This window comes from Tinamus guttatus, unplaced genomic scaffold, assembly GCF_059628265.1.
Source record: "Tinamus guttatus ecotype Peru unplaced genomic scaffold, ASM5962826v1 Tinamus_guttatus_pri_ptg000327l, whole genome shotgun sequence".
Taxonomy (NCBI): Eukaryota; Metazoa; Chordata; class Aves; order Tinamiformes; family Tinamidae; genus Tinamus; species Tinamus guttatus.
This window is the reverse complement of record NW_028288861.1, coordinates 8,674,028-8,699,061: the sequence shown is the minus strand read 5'-3', so window position 1 is coordinate 8,699,061 and position 25,034 is coordinate 8,674,028. Positions and strand designations below refer to the sequence as shown.

Genomic DNA, 25,034 nt, shown 5'->3' with positions numbered 1-25,034 from the left:
TACACTCGCAGTTCCACAGTCAAAGAGAATAACTGCCTGGGTATCACCTGCTGCACAAGCACACCCAGTAACTCCCCACAAGCTGCTTAGTAGAGACCACCCCACCACACACACTGCACTAATGGTACTGACACAGAGACCACAGGTAAGCAAGACTCAAGCCACGCCATGCACACAAGCTTTCAGCCGTGCTAAGAAGAACATGGCTCCTGGGCCAAAGTAACCCAGGGCCGGGGTGCCAGTTGTGGTACAGCTGGAGGCTTTTCTGGAACCCCTGGAAGTTCCACGCTGCCCTGCTGGGCTGTAAAAGGTAGGTGCTACTTCCCCCCCTCGCTGCCCCCCCTCCTCAGAGCTAACAGAAGATATTTTGCTGGACGCGGTTATTTAACCAAGGCAGCACAAACTCTAAGCAATGCTCTTTTCAAGCTAAATCTGACAGAACTTGAAGTCCACAGTGTTCCTTCCAGAATCTTGCAGAGACACTCTATTTGCAGAAAACTGCTTTTCAGAAAAAAAATCTGACCTATTAACACACTCTGTGTGTATATTCAGTTTTGATTTGCATTTTTTCAGGTATCAATACTGAAAAATAAAATATTTTAGAAAAATCTATAGCTGATACTGTAATAAAGGATTATCCTATCTCCTTCCAGAAACTTCCCACGCACCTGCCCCCCTCTGTTGCCAGTGGTGCCAGGAACTGGTGATGACACACCAGGACTGTACGGCAATGCACTGAAGGAAAGAATGGAAAGACTTTTATTTTTATAGAGCCTCACCTGAAAAAAGCAAGTTCTTCAAATACTGCACAGCAAGAATCTCCCTATTTTCTGGCACCTTGTCCTCCAATATTAATACCACAGAAGTGTGCTCCCTTGCCAGAAAAGTATTCCAGTTTATGACAGTTTTGGCTTTCTTGCTGCTCCTTTGTTTTAAGCTATGCAGAAAACAGTCCCCACTCTACTTCTAATGTTCCATAAATTCCAATCTCCTGTTGGGATCTATCTACCTTTTCATCTCCAGAAGAGAATGGGGGGCTCAACCTACAGTATTTTCAGTAAACCAACATTTCAGTAAGAAAAGCCACAGAGAGACCATGCAGGAGCTCAATATTCAGTGAAACAAACTGTGTTACCGCATGCCTGTTGTGGCAGAGGATTGTTAAGAGAGCAAAGGAGATGTACCCTGTACCACCTCCAGCCGCTACAGCAGTGAACGGCTGTTGCTTCTGCTTTGACACAGACGGCGTGCGAGGCCTTGGACTAGCCTTTCACTTCTCTCTCTCTCTCTCTCTCTCTCATGTATCTCTGTCCTATGGGAAAACGGTGTGGCCTCTCAAGTTCTAGCAAGGAGTTCCAGGGTTTCACGGTTGTAATCTCTGCCTACTATATGTGGCCTTAACAGCATAGAAGATTAAAATTATTATGATTATTTTGAGAGGGGCAGTAATGCAGAAGAGAGTTGATCAAGCAGTAATTAGAAAGGCAAAGGAAAGACGAGTGAATTAAACTCATTAACAGGACAAGCAAGCACAGGGTGCTTCAGTGACATGCAGCACAAGGCACTATAACCCAAAGAGTACAATACAACAGAGCTACTGCTAGTGCCCATGCTCCTTGTTTAATCACTTTTCTCTTACTTCCTTCTCTCCATCTTGGCATCCATAAAGAACACAACACATGACGGCTGGGGGCAGAAGTGCTGCACAGGGCTGAGGCAGCATACCTGGCAGCTGCTAAAACAAAACTTCAAAGTCTCGGCTCCTTTTGAAAACCTATCAGGCAAAAAACCCTCCTCCCCTTCAGCTTCTTTAGGAGCTGGTACACTTAACCACTTCAGCATGTTTGGCACATCTTCAGCCACTTCTAAAGCAGGAAGTGGAGTAGGAAACTGTGGGAGAGCCCCCAAGTCACTGAGTTATCACCCTCTTTCCTCACCAGGCAGCAATGTGCATGCTGACCAAGCAGGCCAGCTGATGGATCCCAGTGAGACCCAGTCAACAGAGAATTTGTCCTTTGATCTTAGAAATTACAGAAAAAGCCCAGGCTTACCTCAGTAAACTAGGTCAACAATACCATTCTTCAGGAAACTGCTAAATCTGATGACAGACAAAGTCTATCACTAGAAGAAGGTGCATAAAAGGATCTTCTGATAAGTACTTTACATAGTACAAAGAGCTAGCACACTCAAAGACAGTTTCCAGGCTTGTCTAGAATTTGTTGAAAGATTCCTCTCTGTCAGGCCCTGTCTGAAAAAGATGCTCAAGTTGCACAACAAGCATCTGCATCACTTAGAGCTTGAAGTCTCTAACATAGGATTTCTGCCTCAATATACAACTGCAGGCCAGGAGGTGGAGACTGTAAACACTGGCACATAGGAAAAAGGTTTTAGTTTCAATTCTTTTGAACAGGCATACATAGTTGTGATGCTTTTTCCCATAGTGTGGGCAGAAGGATCTGACACAGTTGTACCAGCTCAGGCAGTCAATCCAGACCCATAGTATCTTATCATTTTTTTCCCCTCTCAGGGTTTGAGAATGACAGGAATCTGAAGACTGTGCTGTTCTCTTGGGGATACAACTTTTCTTATTTCCATAAAAATTGTGTTTCTGGACTGTATATGGGTGAATATTTCTAGTGACTGTGGAAACCAAATGCCAAGACCAGGTATCTTCAGAGGAAGTACAATAGCTTTCATAGGAGTTTGTGGTTAAAGATGAAAAAAATTATGCAATCTCATATTCCAACCCAACCCAATCCCTTTTTCTACAGGCCAAAAGGGAATTGTTTCCTACAGCATACAGGGAAGATTGTCTAATTAGTCAGAAGCTCCCAGACTCAGGAACACAGATGGGAATCACGGACTCAGTACCTCAGGAATTTCATCAAGTGATTGCATGTAATGCTAAGCATGAGCACATCAAAGTTGCAGCTGCAGATGCTAAGCCCTTATAAGGACAGTCTAAAACACCCCAGCTGTTTAGTGGAATAATGTCCTTTCAAGAGATCTCTCCTACCAAAGATAAGGCACATCAGAAGACCACAGTAACAACGGTGTCGAGCAGCTGAGCTAGACTGCTCCTGTATGTCACTTCCTAACACTGATGCCTTTCAGGATGTTTAAGGAAATGGGCTAAAGACAGCAAAAGCATCACAAAAGCTGTAATTGGTGCCCTACTGCAGGCTCATTTTATGTGAAAAGATAAATAAGAGCAAAACCATGGCCTTCAAATGGCTAGAGCGGCACACAGGAACATTTGCCATGGGGCTCACGTTGGCGTTATATACCATGCTTATGTCTCTCTTGGTAGGCTCTCATGTGCACAAAGGTGAAAAATGGACATTAGAAAAAGACAAAGTAATTCATAATTTTTCCTACCTAGCAATTTGCAACTTAAAATTAGTTTCCAGATTAAGACCTGGATAAACTAGGTGCAAACAATGATTAATTTTGATTTTTTAGCAACAAGTGGGAAAAAAAAAATCAAAGCCTATGAATTTACATGGTATCAGAACTTCAGAAAATTTCAGACACGTGCAAACAGCAGTATCAGAAAAAACAGCAACATACGCTCTTTCATTCTATAGAAATACTCCTTAACAACACAGGCATAAAGAAACATATTCTCACATACTCAGGTTCTGCAGTTCCCTAAAGGCATTATATGTTGTACGGAATTTGTTCTGTTCAGCAAACATCAGGAAAGAAACCTCTGTAGTACTTCACTCATATTTTGCCCCATATGCTTCTTAACAATCTAGAAATCTTCGCATAGTCTTTGCATTGTAGGTATTTCTGTGCCCCCCGCTGCTTTTTAAACACTGAGAGGATACTTTTTGCATCTAAATAATTCAATAATTGACGTTAGCATCAGTGGCAGGAAGATGGAATTTCACAAACACCTTGCTCTGACTTTCAAAGCCAATATCAAAATCAGTTTTCAAAAACAGAATCTTGAGTAGAAGGACAAAATATTTAAGTGACTTGAAATTGTTAGACTGTTGGATTGAAATAAACCCAAACAATCCAATTATTAAAACTGGACTTTCAAAATTATTTTAAGTTATTTATTAAAATTGTTAAGTTTATTAAATGTATTTTTAAAAAGTCAAAATTAAATATGTGAACATTAATAGATGGCAGGAAATTTTAATGCAATTCATTCCACTTTAAATCACAGCTTCTGGAAGGCTTTCCATTTTGAAGAGAGATTAGTAAGTCCTCAAAATTCAAAAACAAATTTTATGAAAGCCAGCTGTTCCAAAGAATCTTAATAGAGTGCCTTTTATTGAAATCATTCATAATGGATAAGCTTTAACTTTCTTGATTTTTTAAAGAAATTTTGAAAATAGATGTCTACAGACAATAAGGAATCAAAATCTCACCCTCTTATACAATACCTCAATAGATAGTTTACCCTGTTCTTTATTAGGAATAGATGTTTATCATTGTATCTCATCTTAAAATCAGAAAAGCCCCCGAAGAAAGAACACTTCTAGCATTGCCTCTGAGAATTTAAGAGAGGCCATGTTAAATCCTCCATGTATGCCCTTTCCTCCAGTAATTTCTTCACAGTGAATGACAGTGTGTTGTCTTTACTGTATTGATTGCTTATTTAAGCTGGAAAGCCTTTAACTGCCAATCAAATCACCATCTATCAAAAAAGATTTTTGGAGGAGCCAAAATCTTCAGCATCATAAGACTGTAAAGGAGTCATCCTATTCTGGTACCCACAGTCTGCTTGTGGAATTGAGACCAGTAATACACCGAACAGAGCACTCTTTAAGAAGTTACTTCCAACTTCTAACACCACAGTTCCAGATCTTTTGGGAAATAGACATAGGAAATAGAAGCCATTATACTCTAAGCAGTATGCTATCTTCAATGAAGTTCTCATTTAAAATTGAAAATTAATTTTAAGTGTTAGAAGTCAAAAACCCTAGAAAGATACTTCTTCAGCAATACCATAAAAGCCCAACATGGCTACCTAACCTGACCTTGTGAATATTATAAAAATATTGTTCCATTCATGCTGCTCCACAGCTAAAATCCCAAAGAAGAAAAAATATCTGAAAATACTAGCACAGTTCTGGAAAAGAGGTGTGAATCTGAAAACCAAAACAGCTTCTTGCAACTTCACAACTTCCTCAGTGTGGATGTGACCTCCTTATTGATCTACAGCAACAGCTCAAGTTTGTACTAATTTGGTTTCCAGCCTCAGCATCTGCTCTTTTCAGAGCACTGAGTGCAGAGCTGATACCTCTTTATTCATTGTCACTGTTTTCCTAATTTGACTATTTTCCCAGGTGAACTTTGATGCTTCCACCTCCTCCTCTGATAACTTTGTTCAGTAAACTATCTGAGCTGGATTTTCAAAATTTAATTTCCAACATGGAAAACACTCACAAGCTCAGCTTGACTACACTCTTCATATATTAAAAAAAGTTATCTTGCAATGCCTTTTTTTCCCCCAGCAGCAAGCAAATAAGGAATTCTTCATGCACACAGAAGGCTGAGACCACTAAAGCCATGTCCCTTTTGTTCCAAAGGGTGATTCTTGCCCAGGCGAAGAATCCTTGGCAGACAGCTGCCGAATAGCACGTGCAGCACTGCCAGATACAATCTTTTTAGAGTAACTCTTGAGTTAGTCTAAAACTCGAGTCAGGTTCCATGTGCCAGACAGCAGAAAGAGAGAAAGGACAGGAGAAGGCCCATATTGAGCCCGACACAATCTGAAATTCAAGCAAAGAAATTCAAGCAAAGGATACCAGCAGCTGGAACATAAACCGCTTTTAGGTTTATGTTTTAGGCAAGGCTCTCACTTTGAAATTCTTTTTACTAAAGGTTGCCGTCTCACAAGCAGTTTTCATCAGAACTGGAACAACCAGGTTGCCTTGGCCTCTCCATGCCTGCTTCACTGAGGACAGTAACTGGGTAAGAAATGTTAATAGAGAAGATCAAACAAGACAGTGTGTAGCACTACCCAGCTTCTTTAGCACTACCCAGCTTCTTTTGAAAGGATATCCAGCATTCAACTACTGTTAGAGTATGGATCCCGAGAAATACCTGCTCATGATACAGGAGTATCATACATCAGTGTTCCACACAACCAGTACTTTACCCTGATGTTACACAGCCTTCCTTTCACAGCACACTTCCAATCTTTGCAATTAGCATGGTACTGACTGATCTACTAACTGGAGTCCTGAGCTGCTGAAATAGTATTATCCAAGGACTCTTATTCAGAGCATTTAGTTAAACTATGCACTGATTGATAGTATGCAGTGTTAGACAAAGACTAAGTACTATTATTTATTACTCATTATAATAATTTATACTATTCACTTAAATACTACATTATAGGATAGAATATTGTTTGTATCATCTTCTTCAGATTATACCATAGAGGTTTCAAAAAACCTACAAGCTAATGAGCAGAGTCTCCAAGCAAAGCTGTCACTATATGCAAAGGGAAACTCAAATACTACTGCTTTTTTTCTCCTCCTCTTTTTGTCAAAAGGGTGTTTTGTTAAATGCTGGAGCCCTGCATGGCTCACAAACAGCTGCTGATTGATACCTGCAGCCCAGAGAAGCCCTAGAGAATAACAGGCTGTCATGGAGCCAAGGACACACAATTCACAAACTCCCCTGACAGCTGCAAAACCCCCCAGTCTGGAAAGTGGGGGAAATTAGGTGACAAAGCAGGAGTCTCATTGGGAAGGCTGACTAACACTCCCAGGGATAGGAAAGGGGTTTTTATGTGTTCTTGGCAGAGAACTCCTGTTTATATCGGAGGATAAAACACCAAACAAAGTGCCGTGCTCATCCTGAGCAACACAAGCCAACACGTGACCTTGGGCTGCATGGAAAATGTGAATGAACGTTGGTGATGGAAACTTCACTGTACAAGAGAAGGTAGCCCAAAACCAGAGCCTAACAGGAAAGAGGAAACCCCCTCAGCCAACAGATCTCGAGTCCCCTTTTGCTACCTCCTGCTCTGGCATACTTATTTGATCACTGAAATTCTTAACTCATCTGAGCATGACTCCAGGCCCTCTGGCTGCTGACTCCAGAGGATTATCCAGGCACTGCCCCACACGTGCCTACTAGAAAGCCTGTGCACATAGATCTCAGATTGCAGCCTCCTTCTGACAGGCTTACGTTCACAGGAAAATAACCCTCATTCAATTTCCTTTTTACACCTGTAAAACACCAATGCTTTCAGTACAGTTGTACACGACCTTTGTTTTCATCAGTAAGCAAACTTCCTTTCCAACACTAAGGCATCTATTGCTTCCTCTAGGCAACTTCATCAGTTTTCTGAAAGGGCACAAGGCAGACCTGGAAGACTCCAAAATATTCACAAGTTCAGGTTTGGAGCAGTCCTGGAGAGCACGACACAAATGAAGGAAAGGTTGCTAACCTGCCTCATGCTTCATAAGTCTGGCTTGCAGAAGAGCTTTTCATTTCTACAAGGCAGCTTTCTGTTGCGTGTCTGCTAGGGAGGATACAGAACATGCAACTCTGAGATTTTAAGTGCTTCACTGTGACCCACAGGAATAGCACAGTTCAAAGATGGGCTCGTTCAATCCCTCTGTTCTTAGGCCAGATGGACCTGCCCTAAGTTCAATGCCAGAAAGGACGCTCTTCTGGGAAACTTCCCAGTGCCCTTCTCAGTTGCACAACTGTGAACTAATTCCAACAACTATGGCATGGTAGTTTGGCTTTCACTCCTATTTCACTACCCGCAAGGCTAAGCGATGGACAAAACTCGAAGTCCTTGTGTGAGGAAGAGCCACAGATGGATAAAAATATTGCTTTAAAAAAATAAAATATAGGAAAAGGGAGAAACCAGACATTCGTGGGATTCCCTGACAGCTCCGTGCAAAAGGAAGGGCTGGGCTGGAAAAAACAGGGCCTCAGGTTCCTGCCAAGCTGTCTGAGGCCCGTCCTTTCCAAATAGCTCAAAGAAACAGCCAAGGCTCCCGTGTAACCCTTTCAGAACCGCTCTAGAGAGAAAGGCTGCTGTGGGTATTAACCCACAGAGCACTTGCTTTTCTGGGCTCCCCTCATTCCTAGAAATCAACGAGTAGCAAAGTTGACATCCCCCAGGAGGGCTACTGAAGTAGGACTATGGATGCATTAACCCTCCAAACACCACTGTGGAAAAGAAGTATTTTAACACTGATTAGGAGGCTTAAATAAATGCAGGGGAGAAAAAAAAAAGGGGGGGGGGGAGATTTGCTGGTCACTTTACAATTTGAAACATCTAGAACCTACACAGGATATTTCAAAAAAGTCTAAGATCAGAGATGGCTGGGTTGGAAGGTTATGAGTAAAACAGCACAGAACACTAGAAGATGGCAACTTGTTCTTTATTGAATTAGATTCTTATTAGAACAGAAAACAGCATGTGACTTCAGTCACAGCCAGCAAAATCCAGAGCTGGCGTCTGAAAGCCAGAAAGGAGAGTTCACTGGTAAGGAAGAAAAGAAAGTAATTATAACAGCACCAATTGCCATGCATGCTGCTGAGTTTTACATTAACTTGAATAACCCAAGAAAAAATAACTCTTAATCAATGAAAACCTTGGTGTTTAGCATGGTCAGAAAATAGCTAGGTATTAGGATATGAAAGTTATGAGTTAGAAAAGGTTGCTAAAATAATATAGCGTCCTTTATGTAAAATCAATGACTCGTATTTGGACTCCTGCTTTTGTTTTTTGTCATCTCTAAAAAGACTGCCAGAGAATTTTTATAAGACTGGGAAGATTTCTGCATAGAACTTGAAAAGAATGGGAATGTTTAGTTTAGGAGAGGCATGTAAGAAGGGAGATTATAAATCCACACATAATTAATAGTGTAGAAAGCAATAAATTGAGTATTTCTATTTGACCTCATATAATAATGGAACAGAAACTTTTGGTGAATTTGAAAAACAAGCAATTAATAAAAGGAAACTTTGGCACAATACATAATTTACCTGTGGAACTCACTGCTGCAGCTCACAAAATAGACTACAATGTCTCCAGAAAGTAAAAATATTTATATGAGTAGTGATAGCATGCCCAGCTACGTTACGAAGAGCAGAAAGCAGGGTGAGAAGAAGTCAGCTGTTAAGAGCTGAAGCTTCCCCTGCACGCAGGGAATGGCCCTGCTGTCCATCAAAGAGTTTGCTGCACTTTCATTGAAGATATTGGCAGCGGTTACTACAAAGCACAGTATAGAAGATTCAACCGGATCAGCAGGATAGCAAATCCTATGTTTAGACGAGGGGGAAGGTCGGTGTGCGGAAGCAGATGAAACGCCACAACCCAAACCCATTATCAGTACTCGTTTCAGGGAACATATGACACCCCTGTAACTGCCCTCTTCCTACCACTATGGGCTACTTGCTGGGATACTGGGAAAGATTGGCACATCCTCTCTGACAGGAAGTCGTGCAGCCAGAGCCAGGTGCTGGAAGAGAAACCTGTCCCCATCCAATTCCAAAGCTATTCCAAAAATCCTACCCGTCCAAGCTCGGCAGACAGGCAGACGGGGAAAAGCCGCGCAGAGGCTGTGCCCACTCCGACAAGGAGGCCGGAGCTGCAGCACGAGGCCCCGCAGAGCGGCGGAGCGGGGAGGCTGCGTGCGTGGGCCGCTCTGTGCCCCGCTCTGCCCTGCCGCGAGGCCCCAGCTCTCGCCTCCAGCTCGCAGCCCCACACTGGCTCCTGCGCTCTGCCTGCGCTCGGCCCAAACCCCCTTCGCCTCTGGAAAGGGTCCTGCGATTAATCTCACTTATTACCTCGGAAAAGTAACAGCGCGGCGGCTGCCAGCCAAGGCCGACTCAACAGCGTCTGGGGAGCCGAGGCTGCGGGGCCAGGCCTCAGACTGTCTGGGCAAGTCACGAGCTTTCCGCCTTTCCTCTCCCGGAGGCTCCAGACAGACAGCGCCAAGGCCTAGCTGTGGGAAGCAGGGATCCTTCAAGACTGTGCCAACCCATGGTGCTGAGGCTCAGGGCGATTTCCGAGCAGGATGGAGAGTAATTGGACCTGCCATCACAAGATTTTTTTTTTTTTTTTAAATGCAACCAAAATATATTAAAAAAAAAAAAAAAAAAAAACAGGGCAAGCCACTTTGGTAAGATTCAAGGGAATCGCTTTGCTTTCACAGTTAATGAGTTGTCACCAGTGACCCTGGGAGACATATTAAAGAAAAAAATAATAATAGGTTGGCCGGAGGTAGCGGGGGGAAGCTGTTATGTGCACAAGTAGAGGAACAGCATGCACAAACTAGAGAAGGAATGAGTTGCAAGAACATACAGCAACCCAGGTAGCACTTCCTTTTCTTGCCCTCCTCCCCTCAAATCTCCTTATAATGGAAGGATCTCCATAGACTAGATCAAGCCCCAAATTGAGGGCACCCAGAAGTTGGCAAGGGATGAGTGACAGAAAACCTCTGTACCCAACCTGACTTACAACCCTAGTTCAAATAAAGACATTGAATTAATTTAGGCCTTACCAGAACAGAGGCCTACACCTGGAACACAACCCAGGGCACAGGAGTTTGACCTCATGCATCTGCCCTGATAGAAATATCTATTCTATCTCCAAAGGGACTTTTTTGAACAACTCTTCCTTATGCAGCACTGGTCACTGTAAGCAGCAGAACAAAAAAGTAGACAGCAAGCAGGGGTCTTTCCCAGTTGTTTCACAATTGGGGAAAAAAAAATACAAAGGCAGCAGCATCAGAATGAGCTACGGATGCTTTGCCTCTGGATCAAGCCTCTTCTTTTCCAAACAAAAAGTGAGGACAGCACAGTCTGCTACTGCTAGATACTAGAAACAACACATTCAGATCAGAGAGAATAGACCTGAGGAAAGAGAAAAAGGTCTGTGTGGCAACCATGAAGCCTTCAGAAAACACAGTACAGCACACACAGACTGAGCTGAAAATCCAACTTGCCCTCTAAAAGCAAACAGGAAAGGAGCAGGCAGCGCGGGGCAGCAGGAGCAGACGCGTGGCTGTGCTAACATGGGCTGGACTCGGTGCCCTTGCTTTGCTGCTTCTCTGGCACTTGTGTGCTGCCCGGGCTGGGAGGTTAAGGTCAACGCTGAGTTTGCTCCCAGCCAACTGAAGGCGCATTGTGCAACGCCGATGCCTGCTGCTCGCTCCGTCCACTGCCGCCACAGGCATCAGCGCGGCGCGTGCTCTCCGGCCTCCACGTTGGCCGGCGCCCGGCTGCTGTGCAAACAAATAGGCTTGGGCCACTTGGCAGGCAGGGCACAGGGCAGCAGAGGGGCAGCCTCTGCATCATGAGAAACTGCAAGGAGCTTGAAAAAGTCTGGAAAAGCTTATAGTCGTTATTAATCCTTAGGACACAGAACAAGGCAACACTTATCACATAAAAAACATATTTATTCTTTTAAAAAATTGTCTTTAGCTGCCAAGATGACTAGGAATTCTCTCCTTACTCCTAATTGCAAGCCCATCTGCAGTTAGCTCTTTCCCACAGGCCCTGCTGCAACCTTCAGGCTTGGCTTCAATGCCCTCAGATGCAGAAATGAGACATCCTACCAATTGCTCCCTCTTTTATCATTTTGAGAATCACCCTGCGTGTAGCATATCTCTTAGCTATGCTAGCATTATTCTTCTCACAAGCCTTCAGAATTTGTCCAGTCAGGGTCTAAGCATTTTGCTGGCTTCTATTTTAAATTCCACATCCCTAAAATTTAAAATAATAATGAAAAAAAAAAAAAAAAAAAAAAAAAAAAAACAAGGAAACTGTGAGAGGCCAGTTTCACCTTCCTTTACGTCAGAAGTAACGAGCTGTTCCTTCGACACAAAACAGTCAAGATTGGGGAATCAAAATGAGCCTGGGATAGTTGTTTGGGAAGACTTTTTGGCAAGACTGAATTTCAGTGGAAATAGTGGAGAAGCCGCTTAGACCAGCCGAGAATATGCACTTAGAGTTCAAACTTTCACATCTCAAGCCCAAAGGACATATGCAATATAATTAGAGCAGAGGTTCTCAAGCTGCAGTATATGCAGCCCTAACAGTAAATGAAACTTCAGCAACTGTACTAACAGCAGCTCCAAAATCTGTCTTTCAGAGTAGTGGAAAGTAAGGTCCTCTGTATAGCAATTATTTGTCCAGAATGTGGGATTGCTGAATAAAGCAGCAGGTTCCATCCTCTGCTGCAGCAAGGGACCAGAAGTCCTGTACAAGGTCAAGTATGAAAGAGAATGAAACAGCTTTTGCACAGAGAGAAGGTATAAGGTGTGCAGAAGTCAGAGAGCCTGGTAAAATCCTAGTTTGCAGGTAGAAGGTAGGCATGAAGCAGTGATAGGCACTTGTTGGAGAAGGAGGCTATAGAGTAATGTACTGACTAAGGAAGGCCAGTGATTAACAAGGGGCTCCTGGATTGGGAGAAGGCAAAAGCAGCATGAGACTGTCAGGGAATATAACCCTACAGTCTTAGTTTGCAAGGTAGGGTATGCATGCAAGTGCGGTAAAATAATGCAAATAAATATGTATTTGCTATTAGAACATGCACAAGAAGCTAATGTTTTGGGAGGTGTTGGATTTGCAAATGAACTGGACACATATGGGCAGTATGCGAGCAATAAATACACACAGTGCAGCCCTGAGGCATCCACTGTGCAAATGCTGTAATTGCAGTGAATGGGCACAAAGTTGGATAACTTCAGCAAGCAGCAGACTGAGCAACACACTTGAGCAATACAGTTTGGCGTTCCTGAAAACCTGAGATGACAAACATCGTAGCTGCATCTACTATTTTCCCACCCCACTCAAGTTTTTCAGGCAAAAAAAGATAAAAATGAAAACCAGTAATGAGAACCTGTTTGGAAACTTAGACATATGGTAACTATGTGCATACAAACCCATGAGGTCAAGAGTAGTTGCTGCTGCTACCACCCAAAGCAACACTGGATGAAATTAAACTTAGAAACCTCAAATCAGAAAATTCTAAAATTCTTTTTATGCAACACAGATTAGACAGCCTGCCAACAGAACATCATTTTTTGATGACTCTGAGCACCTTGACTTAAATTCTGAGTTAAGAAATATTTTGCACGTGTGAAGGAGTGAGAAAGGGAGAATCCCTTGCTTCTGACTGCAGTAGCCCTCCTCCCAAGTTGCCCAGTGTAACTTGGGTTGTTATTTTACCTCTTGACTGATGACAGGGAAGCTTGCTTGCCTGCCTCCCCCCACAAAGTTAAATAAATCCGTCAGAACAGATGAGGAAAAATTATGTCGAGTCCTCTGGAAGAGCTATGATGGTCTGGTCTTTATGTTAGAGAACGATGTCGTAAATAAAACAAGAAACTAATAAAATGGAGGTCTTGGAAAATCCCTATCATTTCACTGTTGAATTTTTGCCAACATACTGCCCATAAGAGTTCTAAAAGATGAACCTGTTGTTGAATCCAAGATATCCTCTGTAAACACAGAAATCTGTACTGAGCAGAAAGATTTCTTTCTCACTAGCTTTGGTGAGGCAGAACTGGAGTTAGAAGGACAGAGCAAGTTTGATATAGTGGCAATGGGCTAAGAAATGCAATGAAGGCAGGAAAAAATTCTTGACAGTGAGGGTGACAGAGCGCTGGAACAGGCTGCCCAGAGAGGTTGTGGAATCTCCTTCTCTGAAGATCTTCAAAACCCGCTTGGACGCAGTCCTGGGCCACGTGCTCTAGGTGACCCTGCGTGTGCAGGGGGGCTGGACTAGATGATCTCTAGAGGTCCCTTCCAACCTTAACCATTCTCTGATTCTATGATTTTAAGGCAGGGCTGCAGCAAGGGTGGCAGCTGTGTTGCTGTAATTAAAAGTGAGCCTATACACAACTTGGAATACCCTGCCTCCTGCACAGCACTGCAGGCTCCTCATTTGGGGCACAGTGAAAGCCTATACTGCTATGTGGGTGGGAACTAGATAAGAGTTTAAAGAAAATGGCTAAGAAAAACAAACAAACAAAAAAAAATCAAAAGAAACAGCACCACAGACTTATAAAATAGCATCTTAACATACCCAGAACTGTTCTCTATTATAAACTCAAGATATCCTTTTCCATTTCCCCATATTTATGTGGCACATCTCCTCATATAGCCAAAGCAATCCAACAAAAGAAGGGTGAGCAAACAACTGCTCAGGAACATTTAGATAAACAAGTACTGAGAGTGGAAATTAAAGAGGCAGAAGATTTGTCAGTAAGAACTGTAAAGTTTAGAAGCACCAAAACAAAATGAAGTCTTTTGTCTTTTCAGACAAACCTGAGCAGCACTAAAATGTCTTAAATTTACTACAGAGACATACAAAAGCTGTAAGGACTGAATGTCAAAGGCAGATATTTGAACAGGATCCAAGGATTATTATTTATTTTAATCAGTGAAAGCCAGATAAGAGAACCATTGAGAAAACATTGCAATTTGTGCTGAAATCTACAAATGCTGGACCAAACCTCACTGGAAAGAAATAGGAAGTTTTTCTTCAAAGTCATTGAAGAGTGGGCTGACACCCATCAGATGACCCTCTATGAACTGCTGACCTCCAAAGTAACAAGCCACATAGAAAACAAGGCATTCTCAATGTAAGACAGATAGCTCCACATATTATGACCTTGATATTCCTTTTTGAATTCTCTTTAAATGTAAGATTCAAGTCTTTCTTCAGAGAAATGCATAAGACTGTTCCACAGCCTGAGTTATCAAGCACTGACTCAATAATTCCAAATGAAAAAAAGGAGTTAACTCCCAATATTCTGATATAAGCAGCCATGAAGACAACACAGACAATGTCCCAAGACAATTCTTTCTGTATCTTGCTCTGAAAATAAAAACAGAGCAACTCAAGCACTACCAGCCATTGCAAGCTTTTGGTCCTCTAACATGCAGGGTACATATTCTGAGTGTTGTGTTGAGAGACCAAGTGCTTCATGATAGGTTTGAAGACTGAAACCTACACTAGATGTGCCTTGATGCTTCTGATGTACTTTTGGATTTCTGCATGAACTAAGTAGAATTTCTACAGACATTAAATTACGTATCTAGTGCTAGATGAGAGACAGCCCTGGAGTGGTTCAGAGTGGAGTTCCTGAAGCACTGAAGGGTGGGTTACAGATCTACAGGTAACATACAATGGAAACTGCTTCAAAGCAACATAACTACAATGCCTTCTGCACAGATCTGCAATAGAAGATTCTGACTGCTAAGTGTGTGAATCCACCCAGGGGTGCAAGCAAAGCTGAGAAAGGAACAGAAGCTCTAGGAGAGCCTGCACTCCGCTGCACACTGAGGCTGCCTAGGAGAGGAAGGCAGCTTACACCTGCTGGATGGGTTTTTTTTTTTTTTTTGGATTAGGTAATAGCTCCTCTGGCCGGGCTCCAAGGGCAGAATCACCATCTCTCTCAATAACTCGAAGCCCCAGAGGCGAACATTGTGCTGGAACAGAAACAGGCCAGGAATTCATTTCTCACATTCCTTTTCTTCAGGCAAGAGGAAAAACAGTGACTGATGAAAGAAGAACGATTTTACTTGAGCTTTCCAAATCCTTCTCCGATCCTCCTATTGAAGGACCCCTGTGGGAAAGGGTGACCACACAGCTCACATGCCTTCTGCATTGGGTCTGCCCCTCTCACCTCCTTCTATTCAGGCATCAATGATAAGAATCAGTATTTTCATTTATACACTCCTGTCTAGCCCAAACCCACATATTGGAGGCCTGCCTCATTATTTCCATTTTCAAAGGCAAAAATGAAGTCTCAGGCAAAAAAAGTTATTTTTTTTTACTCAAGCAACACAGGAAAAAGTCAGATATCAAGCAGTTCTGGGCCTGTGTTCAGCCTAGTCTATTGCCCCCATCTCACCTAACTTGTAGCTTCCAAGATCCACAGTCCTCGGGGCAAATCTTGCTGATTTTTCAGTCCCAGGAAGAATGGTTTTATTGCAGAATCACAGTCCCCTATTCAGAGTCCCATGAGTATATCACTCAAACATAAATTCCTATGTCCTAGTTATTTTCAAAAATCAATAAATAGCATAAGGCATTCAAAAGGAAAATTTTTAGAAAAACTGCAGTAGGTTACTCTATATTTGAGCATTTAAATTTAATGTCCAAGGCAAAAAGCATAAAAATTAGGCTCTGGCTGAGATTTTTGCAATATTACGTACGGGCTTACACTCTGTATAAGTGTCTTGGCACCAGAAAGAACTCAGACTTATAGATACAAGATAAGATGTAATCAGAAAAGTAAAAAAGACATCTTTTCATTCAACACATCCATCCATTTCCTTATTTCACCTAGATCCTTCCAGCTCTAGAAATACAGCTCTGTTTCACAGGATTAGTGTCTAGCATAGTCCACGGAAGAACTGATATCTAGCATTTAGACACAATCTTCTGAGCAAGAAGCAAAGCACAAATTATGAGTTGTGAGTGCCATGAATTGCTGTCTTTACCTTCAAAAAGCTGCAGCAGCAATTTTCGCTTACCTGACTGTTGAAGACACAGACCGCCGGTCAGCTACGTGGGTGTCTGAGTGACCAGGCCACAGTGTTCCTCTTCTGCCCAGTGTGGACTGGTAGCCTGGGGCAGAGGCTGTGCTCACCTTGCTGACAGCTCCGTTTGCCAGGCTCAGGCTTGTCAACTGCAGTGACAAAGAAAAAGATATCAGAAAATTAGAAGCTAAGAGTACAAGGCACACTGGATAGAGTGCAAAATACCAGTTTAACAGTCTAGAGAATGGACATCTCAAGATGTAGAAAAAACTAGCTACATCACACAGTGGGAGAGATCACACCAAGCTGCTATGCTTGAGATGAATTCAAGATACCAACATTAAATTATGGTCTTTGCACACAGGGAAGGAAAGATGAAAATGTGGCAGAAAACCTAAAGCAAAAAAGCAACATCACGTTCTTTTCATAGGGATAATAAGGATACAGTTAAAGAAAAAAAAAAAAAAAGCTCTTAGATGTACTGATCAAGTAAAATTTCCTACTATTCTCTCCAAACAGAGGTCAGACACATTAAGCTGCCTTCCAGCCACCCTATGTTGTGCCACTGAACCAGAACACACATTTCTGCATCTTTTCTCTCCTTCACTCTATGCACATGTATATACACAACCCATCAGCACAGGTATCTGGAGAGAAAATTGCAAACCAAACTCTACCACACAGAAAAGGAACTTCTCACCTAAACCGCTCTGAAACTGTTCACACAGGTAACTACGCTAGTTGGCTAATGATGGCCTAAGAATCATGTTAGGTGTCTGCTCATTACATCAAGCTGTAATGTTTTTAAGCATATAAAAAGGATATCCCTTTGTTTCCTTCTCTGGGTATTTTTCTTGTGTCAATTATTTTAGAAGATCAGTCTCTGCAAGCAGAGACTGCTTGGTTGGTTTACTGAATGCAGCCTAAACATACAAGGTAACGGCATCTTCTGCAGCAGTATTAGATTATATTTTAAAAGTTATTTTTAAAAAAGGTTACAAAACAAAGGTTGCAAAGTTAAAATTCCAAGTCAGGCATTGCCAGAAGTAAGTGTACAACTGTCTTTAATTATGTGATCACATACACTGTTTTAGAAGCACAGAACAGACTTGGTTCTGTTTCAAGATTAATATCATACAGCAAATGACTTGTCTGCATTGCCCCAGCTGATTTCTGTGGAATAGAAAGCAAATAGTCAAGGACACACAGGGCACAAGCAGGAGGGAAAGTCTAACCTGAGCACTGCATTTGTTCCAGAACTCCAAACTGATGCTTATTAGGTCACTTAAACATGACTTAACTCATTTTAATTACTTAAACATGATTTGTGAATTCCCAACTTTGCCATCCTAACAATATTCTTTTATAATAATTTGTTTGCAATTACTCAAACGAAGACAAGCATGTGCCAGCACCATTGCATAGTACCCCACTCCTACATACAGCGGTCCTATACAGGGCTGCAAACTTCATATCCTCTGACTGAAGCCTGACAGTGTAAATGTCAGTGTAGGAAATTGTCATCCCTTCTGTGGTTTAGAAATAGAAGACATCTAAGCAACAGATGAAGTTCTGAAATCTTGACATTCTTCAAATTCCTGGCAGGAATAAACAACAGCGACTACTCACTGCTTTTCTGCCCACTTTTCCTGGTGTAGCCCATTCTGACTCACCCCTTTCCAGTTTCATCCTTTCCCATTCCTACTCTGTGCTTGTGTGGTGCCCATTCCATCTAGTCAGTCCCAGATGCCACTTTTCCCCTTATTTGGCATGTTCTGGTTTCACTTCTGCAGGTTTCCAGCACTCACTTCCTCACAACTTCAAGCCCCTGACCCGCACTCTCTCAGGCTCCAGAACTTTTCATGGGAGTAGATTATTTGAGCTGTCTCTCCCCACTCAACTTCAGTTCCTCTTCCAGTTGCTCACCTGCCCCCTTCCAAGTGGTTCTAGTTTTATCCTCCCTACTCCTGCTCTTTTTGCCAGTCCCGTTCACCCAGTCCCAGAATCTGGGCTCCTCATTAAGCCATATTTACTACCCAATGATTTCTTCCATTTATATCCTTTAGCCTTAATGTGCCTCTTCCAAATTACATCCACACACCGATTTTCCATCACTCCTTGCCCTAGCTGTTCTTCACACCTTGGCAGAATTCAGGTTAACTTATTTCAGAACATTTACAGGAATTTTAAGAAAAGTCTTACAGTGGAATATATTGGGTGAGCTTAGCAATGGAAAGTGCTACCCAACTTATATGGAAACCAACTTTAAAAGTCATTTTGATGTCTTTGCCTCACCCTATTGTCTTCAATAGATTTTATTATTTTAGAGTGTTTCTATTACAGTAACAGAAAACCTCTATACAAATACCTAACAATAAGAATTTCTGGCTAGAAAGTGTTTATAGTCTGAAAAACAGCAGGAATTGCAAGTGAAACATAAAGGCCAATGTGGTAAATGCAATGGGATAGATTTAATTCTTACTTTGGCAGCATCAGTGATCACAACTTTGCTAACGCAGCTATGTGCAAAAAGGAGTCTTGATCCAATTCACTCTCCTCTTCATGCTAACATCATTTAGCCTGATGAATTACCACCTGACCCCCAAACTATTACTGTGGTATATTTTCCTCTCTAATACTGCATCACTGTTTGTTTGAAAGCTGTCTTTCTAAGAGAAGCAGGTGAGCAAATAGCTCAGCATGGCTAGCAGGGATATTTCACACATTCCAGAGAGACAGGTGTTTAAATTACAGCGGGATTAAGCACAGGCAGTGGATTCAAGGAGAGGGAGGGAACACCAGCAAGAGTGCCCGCTGAGCTGCAGCCAGCCCACCCAGCTGGGTGTCACTGCTCCCACTGCGCCGGGCTCCGAGACCGCTCTGCTGCCCGGCTGCTAGAATCAGCTTGCTGGGAGGCTGCCACGCTGGATTCCCAGGGCATTCCCAGCACATCCGGGCTCAGTGGAGTGGCTTCGTTTTCTAATTGTTAGGACATGACAAAACTCCATTCACCTCTTCATATGGAAGTAAATATTCACCAATAAATCAATGGTGGTTTTGGCTTAAAAAAAGACAATGAATGGCACCTAGACCACAGCAGATACCTAAAGCTCTGTAAATAAAACTTTCAGATTCAGAAATGGGAAGAGGAAAAAACAAAGACAACAACAAGGCAGTGAGGCCCAAAACGGAAGGTGGCGATCAGTGCAAAACTAGAACAAGAAAGTTTGTTTTCATGTTCAATTAAACTTGCATGGGTCCACACTCCTCTGCCTGATAAGATCCTGTGTTTTTCAATAGCTTTTTAATAAAGGAGCTTGCAATTTCCTTTCTAACACTGGCAGAGGTAGGAAATCTGCATGCTGCACACTTCAAGCATCTCTATTTTTAAATATCTTCATGTCCATACATTCTCTGTGGAGCTTGTGTAAAAGGTAAGGCAGAGCAGAGGTCAGCACTGTATATGCAGCGAATATCTCTCATGATAGAATGATTCATAAACTTTGACACACTTGTGAAACTGTTGGGAGCAGGAAAAAAAGTCCCTTAAGCTAGAAGGAACACACTGAGTAAAAAACAAAATAGGACTGTAAATCCCCCCAAAAGTTATCATAGAAAGATAAAAGCCTGCTTGCTATATTTAGTTTGTAAACTAAAATATAGGGCAGGGAAAATATGTAGCAGCCATATTTGATAAAAAGAGTGCCATATTATAAAATTAACTGTACGTATAGGTATTAACTATGCTTTGCTCAATAAAATGCCAATAAGCCAGAAAACAAATTACCACACAATGCCAAAAATACACTTACTGGCTTGGGGTGTTTTCTGGTTTTATTTTTTAAGTGTTACAAAGTAAGTTGATGTCTACATGTCTATAATCCACTTCTTTATACTTGTCTTCTTGACAGTAGAGACACAGGAACTTAGAAGAATTAGGTCGCTAGGATCTTGCTTTTTTCAGTGGAATTTATTCTTGAAATCCTCAGATATAAATAGGAAGAAAAAAATCAGTGCAAAATTTAGTTCTAAAAATAGCATTCTATGAACAAATATTATATAGCACCTTTAAGAAATCACAAACAAGACTCAGAATAGGAGATCTATATCACATTCCAGAGCTACCTTTTGACAGCGTTTCCCACTGTCATATTCAAGAACTCTATTCTTTCTAAAAGAAAATGTTTCATCTTCCATTTTGATCTTGTTTAGTGACTAAAGTAGGCTAAACAACAGCCACTCCACAGGATTCAGGAAAAGGGTACCCTGAAGGGGAGTGTTTCTCTTGTTCTCTTGCTAACTTACAGGAGTCAACCAGGGACAATAGGGACACATTCAAATTTGAAGTTGTTCTGATACTGATACAAATTTCTGACATTTGGAGGTACACTTGCATCCTCTCCAGCTCGCATACCTCAGATTCCCATTTGGATTGGGAAATTTTGATTGGTGAGGAGGAAGAGGGATCCAGATGTATTGCAGAAATCATGGGCCTACTTTATTGGCCAGAAAGCTTCTCTTCAAAAAACAAACAAAAAAAAAACAAACAAACAAAAAAAACACTTTCAATAACTTATAATGAAAAGTTAATAGTCTTAAACAATAGGAGAACTAATGGCACAAAATCTTTGGCACAAGGTACCCTACCACCAAGATTCAAAGGTACATATGAACATCAACAGTTCATTAAGACACTTTTTCCTTTAAAGAGAGATTTGGACAAAGATTGCTGCAAGATATTTGTAAGGCATTGCTCCTCCTCTTTATGACCAGAATCTTTAGTTTCTAGTGCCTCAAGCAGAATAAGATGACACTACATCATACAGAAACGCCAAAGCAGGAAACATTCCACAAAAAAATGAGAACATGCAAATGCCTCACCATTTGTGGGATCTCTTCTCTCTTTAGATTTACTTTCTCTGTGTGCTCCTGGCTTTACATCTTCAAGGCTCTTCTGCTAATTCCTAATTTTCCATTTTAATACTTACTGTCCATCCAGTAACACTATGCAATAGTTTCTCAACCAAAATTTGTTTCACCTATTCCAAGATCTGGCTTGTGCAGGAACTGCATTTCCACCTACCAAACTTTCCTCAAACATACCCCTGGGGCTTTTGAGATCAGTGAAATATTTATAGCCCCAGGAACAAAGGGGAGCAGCTAATGACTTCCAATTCAAAAGTATTTTGCCGTATTCTTTTAATTATATTTCTTTCTCAGTGCTCAGAGATGGCTATGTCTAGATGCTAAAATAATATAAACATTGATTTTTAATCTGCCCACTCCCCAGTGTTTGTGTTGTATTTTCTTGGCTTTACTACAGAGCTCCCATGTACATTTGATCTAGCCTAGGCCTGAATGACTTGATCTAACAGAGTGCCCAAGGTCTTCCAGTACTGCTAGAGCCAGTCAGTCTGCTGTGTCTTTCCTGATATGCTGAGATGTTGGAATCCAGCAGGCCATTCCATTATGGGAAACATCATGAAATCTTAACTTGCTTCCTTCCTGAATGGGCAAAGCAAACCCCAAACCACCGATCCACAAGTTAATCCACAGTCCTCACAGTCTGAACGTGGCATAAAATACACCTATTAAAGGCTCTTTGGAGAAACCCCATAGTACAAACATTCTTCCAGGGCCACCTTCTTGGGACTAAGCAAGCTGACCAAACCTTATACTGCAAGGGTTTCATTTTATGCACGGATCTGAGCTTGCAGAAACAACCAGCTACAAGGAGGGAAGAACTGGGGCTAGCAGGCTGGGAAGTGTGAAATCTGTGTGTGTACCAAGGCCGATCTGGCCAAAGGCCTGTGACATTCCTTCTTTCCTCACTGAGCTTACCAGCTTACAGGATATACATATGCATACAGAGCACAAGCATTCCCATCTCCAGAAAACGTTCCAGACAAAGACCTGCCAGAGACATTCCTGGGAAACCTGACAAACTTGCAAATTCCTTTGTAGTGTCTCCAGCGTATGCATCCATTTAACAATGAAAAAAGCCCCAAGTTAGCGCTGCTGCTATGGATGGCCAAACTCTTCTATTCCTTCTCCTGAAAAAGTCAGGCTTTCATTTCAGCACTCTGCCTCAGACTTCCCAGTGGAAATGATTTTGATATGCTACAGTCCTGCCAAGCATTTGATGATCAGGGTGCAGTATTTCCCATGACACGAGTTCTAGCTGCTCAGCCCAGCCCATTGGGTGACTCTCTGCAGATCTGCAGAGGTTACTGCACCATAACAAAAGCCTCTACTGCAACTCAGAGCCTCAGAGCTGCAGCAGGGGCTCTATTCCTGCAGTGGAAACTACACTGACATTTTCTCCTCCTTCAGCCTCTGCTGAGACCAGCTGCACTATTATTGATGCCATAAGTCAGCAGCATTAGAAGTAAATTCAATCCCAATATGAACAGTGTAGGGCTAAGGAGAATAGGGGGCTCTGCAAGCTCAATGAATGATAAAAAAGAGGAAAAAGACACCCTATAGGCTTCATCTTCTTGCTTCTTGCTTTTCTTTCTGATCATAGAGAAGCTTCCTTCCTCTGTGATTCTCCTCCCTTCTATCCACGGAAGGGCAAAGCCAACCAAATCATTATGCCAGGGAAATAAATCAGATTAAGACTCAGATAAAGTGGTTTGAATAAAAGCAAGGGACCAATATTGAAGAAAAATACACCTCTGGTTTCCACCGAATTTTTATAAATACTGCCGCACGCTGAGTCTCGTGGTCTCTGTGCAGCCACCATGCTAGGCTGCTCAAGCCTAGGACCAAAGCAGCAGATGAGCCCTGGGACACGCGCTGTGTGCTTCAGCGTACTGGCAGCTTCGTGGCACCTTTCCTTTAAGGAGGACAAAGCAGGAAAGGGTGCCAAGCTGGACAGCCAAGAAGATGGGTAACTGAGGAAGAACAGCGTGGGTTCAAATTATTGCTATAGCTGACGTCAAGCTGAAGCTTTTTATTTTGAAATTCCTGTGGCATACTACTCCCATAAGGTCACTCCGGGGCAACTGCCCATCCCAGTTCTTCCTTGCTCCCTTCTCCACTATCCTGAAGGTCATCTCTGCTAATTTCCACTTTTTGTCCAACCGGAAAGTGTAGAAGGAGGAAAGCGCCCCATGCTCCCAGGGATCTGTCAGCATGTTTGCAGGAATCCTGGCTGCTCAATCTTGGGCACTAGCTGGCTGTGCAGTGAAGATGGAGACAGCTCAGTCTAGCCCTTGCGTGGGTGGTCTGATGTTATCCCTGTGATTAAACTCCCTGGCTAGGGGAACTGGAGCTATTCCTAATGATAGCTAGGTCCTGAAATCTCACACACTCCCTCACAGAGAGGGGCAGAGCTCCCACCAAGCTTCCCCTCCTCCTCCTCCTCCTCACGAAGCTCGCCAATTCAACACATTCTTCTGCTCGCTAGCATTAATAACCACAAAGCACTAAGCCTGGTGGATATCAGCAGCAGCCCCCCACACCAGTCAGTGATAGGGACCTCACACAGATCCGGCACTGCAGGAGGATTTTCTCTTTTTACCTTACAGCATACTTGAGAAGAGCAGCACACTCACCCCAAAGATAAATACGTTTGTATCTAGATCTAGCCACCTAAACCTTGATCTGCTTTCACGCTTGTACTTAACGTTCCCCCAACCGAAGTCCTGCAATAAAAGCACACTACAACACTTCACAACAAACACATTAAGTGTACACTCAGGCTTAACGTTGGTAAGAAACACAACAGGCAAAAACAAGCCAGGATTATTTTGGTCACAGTCTTCATCCATACATTCAGAAATTCCAAACAAACAGTAGATACAGATGGAAAAAAAAAATATATATATATATATATGTATATATATCTTCGTTCAGCTAATATCACAGAATCCAGTAAGCATCCCCAACTACAGATCAAGGCAACAAAGTGCCTTTACAACGAGCCTTAGTGAACTGTGTCTTCAGGCTGCATCTCCAAAATCATCGTTGACGCATCGGCCTTGATCCTCAAATAGCACCATTAGTATCTCAGCCTCGTGTTAGACACTGGGCAAACCAAACAAGGAACAATCCCAACAGGATCATCCGAAGCCCAGAGCTGAGTAATCTCCTGACAACCATACAACTGACAAAGCAAGGAGCACCCTGCCTCTAAAAATAACCAGCCATCAGCTGCACACCATAACTGCGGAAATCACTCATTTCTGAAACCAGCTTCCTTAAAAATGTCTCAATAGCTCTCTTACACATATAGTATATATTTAGTTCAACTCAAGGAAAACAACATAGTAAAGAAACATTCATATACATGGGCAGAGCACACACATTCCTCACTGTTAAATATGAAAGGTCAGTTCAGAGCAATGGTCCAGCAGACTCACTATCCTGATGCATGCATTTCAGGAGAAGATAAAAGAGACCTTATTTTCTAAGCAGCTAGCTGTGAAATGTGTTATTTATAAGGAAAATTCATTTGTTACTTCTGCAAGTGAAAATCTAGGGATCTATCACTTAGAATAAGCAGCATTTTGTATCTGAGATAACTCTGGTTA

General features: G+C 42.2%; 1 protein-coding gene across 1 annotated transcript in view; it reads right to left on the bottom strand.

Annotated features, from left to right (window-relative positions):
• The window catches only part of TTLL5 (tubulin tyrosine ligase like 5), a 122,807-nt gene that overhangs the window by 37,761 nt on the left and 60,012 nt on the right, over positions 1-25,034 (bottom strand). Inside the window, 1 exon segment of the mRNA XM_088529383.1 lies at positions 16,492-16,646. Within this exon segment, the coding sequence (XP_088385509.1) occupies positions 16,492-16,646 (155 nt within the window).